At 30.4% G+C, this 8,851-nt stretch overlaps 1 protein-coding gene across 1 annotated transcript; it reads right to left on the reverse strand.

Moving 5' to 3' along the window:
• Positions 1-7,190: 7,190 nt before the first annotated feature.
• LOC131625845 (AT-hook motif nuclear-localized protein 20-like) lies at positions 7,191-8,439 on the reverse strand (the record flags this gene model as incomplete). Its single annotated transcript, XM_058896675.1, has 1 exon — positions 7,191-8,439. A coding segment is annotated over one exon (1,014 nt), but the record flags the coding sequence as incomplete, so codon positions are not given.
• Between the last annotated feature and the right edge of the window lie 412 nt (positions 8,440-8,851).

Raw genomic sequence — 8,851 nt, forward strand, 5'->3', positions numbered from 1 at the left:
ACCTCCTTCACCTCTTTCACCTCCTTCTTTGAAGAACCCTTTCTTCCCTTAGCGCCCTCTTTAGAAGACGCAGTCCTGCGTGCTTGTTGGTTGTCTGACATGTTCCTGTAAACAGTTGAAATCGATTAATATGCGAGACAAAATAAAAAACAAAAAATTTGAACTTCTGATACAATTCGGAAGTTCATTTCCGAAAACTGGGAGGGAGGTGTTTTCGGAAATGAACTTCCGAAACACCCCTGCGATGCACTTTTCTGCAACTTCCATGGCAGACCCCTAAACCAAACTTCAAACCAAATCAAAATGCTTCTAAACAACCTAAATACTACTAACAACCTAACCATATATCATTTATGCAATTAAAACCCTAAATAACATGCATTTCAATAATAGATCTAAAAATTTCAAAACTTACAAAGTGTTAGGATTAAGGGCTTTTGAATGTTGTTTAGCAGTGTGATTGGAGCCTTGATGCAGCTTTGAAATTCTGTTTGCACAAATTTTCGCCTTTGCCACTTTTTGTTTTGATTTAGGGTAAATGATTGGGGGAGGGGGAGTGTTTTGATAAATCTGCAGAAATCGCAGTATTTCGGAAGTTCACTTCCGAAATAATGTTTTCGGAAATGAACTTCCGAAATAAGTCAATTTTTAAAAAAAAAACGCTTTCGGAAATGAACTTCCGAAGCAGGGGTATTTTGGTATTTTCGCTGGGGGTGACCCCCATAGGGAGGTGGCCAAAGAAATTTTCTTAAATGTACATCTAATTACAAAAGATTTTAAATGTGATGTGTCATGTCAACTTCTATTCTATTGACGGTCGTTAATAAAATAACTTAAAATATAGACCCAAAAAAACATTATGATGATGATTCTTTAAAGTTATTTTATTTTATTTCTATAATAAGCTAGATAATTTGAACCATAAATAATTTAATGTGAAATGAGAGACTTTGAATTATTATGCATATGAAGCCAACGACCTCTCCCTCTCTCTATCTCTATCTCTATCCATGCCTTTTGAAAGACCAATATTATAAATCCAAGACATTTAGGCATGGACATAAAATCCTCCATTCTGCCAAAATAAGCTTTATCATGATTTTTAGGTGGATTGAGCATGTTCCTAAACACGTGGGTGGGATGACAAAAGTGTCTGATATTTGAAGAAATCGAAGTACAAAGAATAGAGCCTTATTTCAAACATTGGCAGCTTCGACTAAAACAAACAGGATATAGTGTGTAAGATGCCCCGGCAAGGTTTGAATTTGAAACACTTTAATTTGTGCAATACTGAGGTCATGTGCATACGCCAAAGCGAATATTTTAGAATTTCTAGAAATACTCTTGGTTTTTTATACTCTATATTGCTCCTTAATTATAAATCATCTTTAAAGAAAATATTGTTTCCTCAAAAACAAGTTTACAATTTACTACTCTCTGTCTCATAATAGGTGTTTTTTTTAAGATTTTGACACTTTTTAAAAAATAATTAATTATGTTAATTTCAATGATAAAATAAGTCTCATTTACTAAAATAACTTTATTAATAATAGGTGGTGGAGTATTTAAATTAATTAAAATACAATAAATAAAGGCAAATTAGTAGAAATAAATAATAAATATCACATTAATATTCTAAATAGACAAATAATTTGAGACAAATAAAAAAAAAAGTACACCTATTATAAGACAGAGGGACTAGTTTTTTTTTTCTTCTTTAAACGATACAACCTATCACTACTACCACTTTATCTTTGAATATGAAAAATTATAGGTATACACATTCATATATAAACGGTATTTTAAAAAATTTACTTGCAAAATCAACACATTAAAGTTATTAATGATCATTTTTTTAATTAAAAAAAATTAAGAGGGACTATATTATTAAAAAAGAAAAAAAGGCAAGAGTAGTTTGAAGCCTTTCTAAGATATAATTTTTAGATTAGAACGATACTTATATCTTTGGAATCTTCTACGTTAACAGATGTGTCTGAGGAAATTAAATTGTTGAAACTTTTAGATAGATCAAATCACTAAGTGTTAGATCATGACTAAACCAAGTTTAATTCTAGACAATCCAACCAAATTAAAAAAATCTCTAAAAAAATCGACTGGATATTTTTAAGAAGGACAACAGTTCACTTTAACCACCTAAAAATCAAATACCACGACACTAAGGCTATCTTACAAATAGCAAACAAATAAAAAATTAAATTTATTATACACCCACACGAGCAGCAACACACCCAGACAAATTCAAAAGGATCCACACATAAATAGATTCTCTCCAAAAGGGAACATATCAAGGAGCCTAACTGACCTAGATACAAGGTAGAACCTGATTTATTCTATTCAAAGGAAGAAATTATACAAATTTAGCCTCAAGGAAAGAACTATGGGTTGATGCATCAAGTAAGCCTCATCTTTCAAACCTTTCATCACTAGTACTCAATATTTTCAAAAGAACGATCCCTTGCAGAACCTAGGAAAAAAAATCCACCAACTCTTCCTTCCATACAAAATTGAATTCGTGAATTGAAAGTTCCACAATCAAACCACTTTTGTGCTTCACCACCTCGCTCAACATCTTACTCTAATTACAATCAATAAGATACCATCCAAGCTTCATCCCAAAAGGAAGTAACGTGACATGATCCGACTTTCCTTTGGATCCCTTCGACAAACATCTCATCTGAATCACTTACTTTAGACCCTAAAAGAAAGATCTTTTTCTATCAATCGAGATAGACCGTCGAAAGTTGCAAGAACTACCTCTCTTCAAAGAAGAAATCACATGTGCCCCGTATCTAACATAAGAATATTTTTTTCACAGCCGAGTAGCATGAGACAAAAATCTCCAACACCACTTATCAAACAATGCCAAATTTACCAAACAGAGATTTCAAACTTACAATGCATTATCCCACTTAGATTTACACACATCAAGCCAACACACTAACAATAATCTTAACTTCGCCTTCATTTGATTCTTATTAATTGACGTATATTCAAGTATTCAAATTTGTGTTTCTCTTTTAAATTATTATTATAAAATAATATATATTATCAATTAATTGCAATTGTTAACTTACTAAAATATTTTACTTTTACAATGAATATTTTAAAAATTATATATTTTTTGTGTGTAAGCAAGATATTATATAAGGAAGAACTAAAGATTCTCCAACTCGATTACACATAGAAACAGGAAAATTCGACAAAAAAGAGAGATTACAAACCAATTAAAATTACGAGATGAATAACAAACGATCCTTTCTAAACTTGTAAAAAGAATAATTGAAGTTAGTAATTTCTCTGCAAAAAGACCACTTCCAAACCAAAGACTTTATGTTCCACACCGTGTTGTTAATGTTCTAATCTTCATTCCGGAAACAAACCTCATTCCTTAATAACCATAAAGTCCATAAAGTGGCGAGCCAAACTACTCATAGCTTATTTTCTTTAATCCCTATGATGTATCAGTTGTATAAAAAATTTCACACATCGTGTATAACAATTAATTTTAAAATTTTATTTTCTATGATGTTCAACACTACTTTTAGTAAGTTTTTTTTTTATGGATAATCTGATAGCGTAAATTAGATGGTTCATTGAATCTTAAATAAGATTCTGATATTATATTAAAAATGTAGTTGAGTCAAATTCATCCCTAAAAAACTAGTTTATAAGACTGCCTTCACTTAAAAATATTTATTTATACCATAATTATCCTATTTAAGACTCTTAACATATTTTTCTGTCATTTTCTGATATGAACATCTGACTTTAATTTTGTTCGAAGTACATCATTATTTGATTTTTTTGTTTTATTGTAATCTTCATTTGAATAAGATTGACAAATTAACTTTGGTATGTTAGAGATCAATTCAATAATTTAACGTCAACTTCATATCTTATATGGTACATTTAGTGATTTTAACATAGACATGTCTATTCTGATCACTTTAATTTTGTCATTTTTGTTTTTCTATTTCATGTTTATTAATATTAATGTTTGTAAATTTATTTTCTTTATTTGTGTTGTTTTATGATTTTCATTTAAAAAAAAAAACAAACATGAGGTGTTTAGGTCCATAAATTTTCCTTTATCTTTTTTAATTATCCATAATTTTTCACACAATGACTAGTGTTTTAGCCGTTATTGTTCCCCCAATTTGACTAGCACTCTAACCTGCCTCTTGTTGGTAATTGACTTCTATTTTAACTTGTCTATTTTTTTTATTTGAATTCGTCTGCTCTTTTCTAACATTGGATCCATGTATGATTCCAATGTAGTTTAATCCTTTTTTATCCAAACACAAATGTGGTGAGCACGCTTTGTCTCCACCAACCAGATTTGACTGTTTTTTTTTTAAGTACTTTTTTCAAACTTGAGTTATTTCAATATTTACTTTTCAATTTTAGAATTTCCCATTTACTCTCTCCATCATAAATTTATTTATAAAGACAAAAATGAAAGAAATCTCTAACAAACAGTAAAATGTTAAATATTGGTGAATGCTTATCATTATAACAAGGTCGTTTTTCTAAAAGTATGCAAGATAATCTATAGCATAATTAATGTTTCACATTTTTTTATGATTAAGTTATGATAAGAATGATTTTCTTACATATTTTATAGTTAATTTATAATTAAATAAGACTCATTTAAATATATTTTAGGATTCAATTGAAATTAACTTTAACTTCTTTACACATTATGTCTAAAAAATTTGAGACGATTCCTAACTTTCATATACTTTTCTCTATTTCAACCACTAATTAAGCCACTTTATTTTTACCTTATGTACAATTTTATCTAAATAAACACTAAATTACCTATTATATATTTCATTGTAGAAGAAATTATATAAAAAAAATATAAAATTTTCAATAAATTCAATACTATTATTTTTTTCTTAAAATACAAGTAGGAGAATTTTTTAAATAAAAAGATAAGATGATTCAATGTTAACCATTAAATTAGATTGATGGTTTTGATGAATATTTACAAATGTTGTTGTTGTTGAGTTTATTATAATGTATGTAGATGGCTTGTTTTCACTAACGCTTTATTGAACATGCATTTTTTTAAAGTGATTTCGAAAATAATAATTTGAAAATAAAGTTATATCTAAAAACCAACTTAGATTCATCTCTCAATTTATCTACCGCTCTTTAACACGTAGAACTTGGTTCAATGTCCCAAATTCTTCAAAGCAATTGTTCGTTCTCTTTTAGTTAATATTGCAAAACATCAAATTTCTTGAGAAATTTCTAATCATCTTCATCGTTGTCACCATAATAATCATGATCATCAATTAAAATAATGACGATGATAGCGATGGCAATGATTCTGAAATAGTCAAATATTAATGATTTGCAAAATAAATTAGGAGAGAATGAACTGTTATTTTGAAGAGCTCAGGACATTGAACCAAATTTTATGTGTTAAACAAGAAGAGATGAATTACTATATATGCATGCAATTTAAAAAATAGTAGTTCGTTTAAATTGTTTTTCAAGAATAATTTATTTTTTAAAATTATTGTCTTCTACATCAATTTTAATGGTTGTATACGCTCAATGTATCTTACAGTTATCTTCTATAACCGTGGTGAAATGTTAATTATATTTCAAATAAATTCTTGGTGCTAAGTTTCAAACTCATGATCTAAACATATTTCATAACGGTTTAGTATAACCATTGTGATAGGTAGCGCGATAGCTAACATATCATCACAGGCGCACGACTGTGGTGAAAAATATCATACATACAATCCCCCCTTACCTCACAACGGTCGATCTGACGTTGTAGTGTCTCTTTATTCAACTGTTATAGTTTTTACGCAGTAATGTATGCTTCAAGATCTAGGTTTTGCTAATCTCAATCCTTTATAGTCTCGTGTTTTGTTATTTCCCTAGTAAAAGTTTATTCAATTTTTGTGAAATAAGCAAAACTTTCATTTGAATCCTTCGATAGAAAAAATATATTTTTCATTAAATTTCTCAATTTCATATTTTTTAACCTTGATGTTTCACTAGTGGAAGACATTATTTTCAAAAAGTAAAATTTTTCTCAAGAAAAAAATAACTTTCTTGAATTATATTGCTAACTTTCTATTATACGACATTTATTTACCCCCTAAATTATTGATAAGGAATTACATATTTGTTTACCCCCTAAATGGATGATAACAAATATGTCAAACACCTTCTATTAGAATGATGGTTAAATTAATATTCTATTTTAACCACCTAAAATTTCTTTCTATCTTACTTAATTTTTTTATAATGATAAAATAATATTATATTAATAATAATAAGAAAATCACCATGATACAAAAAGAGTAGAAGTACAAGGATAGTACAAGGAGTGCTAAAGAGACCTTCACATCATTAATTCTTCGTGTTTCTAAAGAGAGATATATAGTAAACAAAATATTTTCAATTCTATCATTATAAAATTATTATTTTTATTTAAAATATTAGTAAAAGGTCTATCTTTATATATTATTATAAGTTTCATATTATTGACTCACCCTTTTTAAAAATATATTACATAACTTTCTTCAAGAACAATAATTTTTAATAGAGATGATATTTTAATAACTATATATATATTAAACTTGCTTTTCTAATGGCAAAACAAATATATTAATAAATGAAAAAGATGGGTTATACTCCAACCCCAGCCATAAACAACTGCTCCTAATTATGAGGATTCAAATAATATAGTATTAGAAAAGAAAGAAAGCTGTTAGAGAGAGAACAATGAAAAACATAATGGCCCTATATGGCTTTACTATTTGATGTTTGCATTCACACAAGCAAAGTACACATGCAATACAAACCTTAAATCAACAAACCCTAAGAATATGTTCTTAGACAACAAGTTTCATGTGAAAAATTGTATGAGAAACAAATCACTTATGAATCTTTTCTATCATATATTATATTTCTTTCGACCAGAATTCAAGAAAAACAGTATTTAGGAGTAATAGAAGAAACTAATGTTTAAGCAAATCCAACATATGAATTAAAAACCTATAAGAAATTTATATCAGTAAAATAATAATAATAGTAAAGAAACCAAGCAACCAACATGAAGTAAAAAATACTAGATCATGGAGAATATAAACATGATAAACAATTCAGAAACCAATAAAATAACAACAAAAAACCCATCATCATCTTTTTTATTCCAAAACACAGAACCAAAAGAGAAACACACAGAAAGTTCTTACTTAATAATAATCATATACACATACATAGAGAGAGTGGTAGATAAATTATAATATAACATTGCTTCCTCTTCTCACTTCTCATCACATTTTATCACAAACACTACTATATAAATACATATAACTATATATAAATATTTATTTCATTACTCCTGACTTCAATTTCATGTGATCAGATTCAGAAAGGTGGCCTAATTCCATGAGGCCATGGAAAAGCTTCATGTCCCACATGGCCACCATTAGGCAGAAGATTTGGTGGCAGATTATACAAAGGTAAAGAAGATGGATCTGGAAGGCCAGACTGCATATGGCCCCCACCACCTCCACCTTCACCGCCTCCGCCGCTGCCGTTGCCATTACTTCCAATTCCAGGAGGAGATGAATTATTATTATTATTACCATTAACATGATGTCCTCCATGGATCCCACCATCATCCTCTTCTTCCTCTTCAAGTGGTAATCTTTCATAAGTAGCGTTAGCGAAAGTAGCGGCGATAACCAAGACAGGTCCAGCAGCAATCAAAGATCCAACAACACTTCCACCAACAACCTGCCCTTGTCCACCAGATAAGTAAACTGTGAGTCCGGTAGCACCGGGAGGAGACGGACCGGGTAGAAAAGCTCCGGTTAACGATAGAATCTCGAACCTTCCATGAAGTGCTACAACAGCTCCTGGTGCAGCTGGTTGTCTTAGGGTAACATTTGCTACTGATCCGCTACCGCTTAAGATACAAACTCCGCGCTGTCGCCTTCTTGCAAACTGAGCTACGCTTTCGGCTACATCGGCCCCGGGGGATACTTCCATCACATGGCTTTTTAGTGAATTTGGACTGTCTCTTGTTATGAAAATTGGTGGTTTTGGTTTGTTTTTTGAACCTGGTGGTCTTCCTCTTGGTCTTCTGTTTCCGATTTCCACCGCACCTTCTTTTGGTTCATCGTCTTCTCTTTCTTCATCGTCGTCTTCTTCTCTTCTCTTGGTTTCATTGATGAAAAGTTCCGCGTGGTGGCGTTTGTTTACACCAGGTGAATTGTCTGATGGATGGTGGTGATGATCCACCACCCCAGACAATCCTACCTGTTGATCGGCCCACCACGGATTAGCCAGAATTGCTGATTTTTTTAACACCGGAGTACAAGGGATACTCAAACCCAGAGTATAAAGAAAATAAGATGACGGTGTTGTTGATGTGATTCAGATAAGAGAAATTCAACTTAAAGCTCAAAGTTTGCTTCTTACGGAAAGCAATTGACTGATTCTACATAGGGCAGCAACTGCAACTTCTTCTTGCAACTTGCTGGGAAATTTTAGCAAATAGAAGAATGATTATTATATTTATGTCTATTTTGATTTTAAGAGACAAGGAAAGTCAAACCTTAACAGCTCATCATATATGAAAAACAAAGGGTTTGTTCTTGTATCTATCTATCTATTACCTAATAATAACATATATGAAATACATAGATGCTCTTTCACTAGCTAAACAGATAATTTAAAAGAGAGAGAGAAGAGAAAGGAGAGACTAAAGAGAGGTGCTTAGAAGTTAGAGGTGAGGAATTAGATTCAATGACTCATAGGAATCAAGTAAAGGAGTGTGTGTGATATG

Source organism: Vicia villosa, unplaced genomic scaffold (genome assembly GCF_029867415.1).
Source record: "Vicia villosa cultivar HV-30 ecotype Madison, WI unplaced genomic scaffold, Vvil1.0 ctg.000244F_1_1_3, whole genome shotgun sequence".
NCBI classification, from domain to species: domain Eukaryota; kingdom Viridiplantae; phylum Streptophyta; class Magnoliopsida; order Fabales; family Fabaceae; genus Vicia; species Vicia villosa.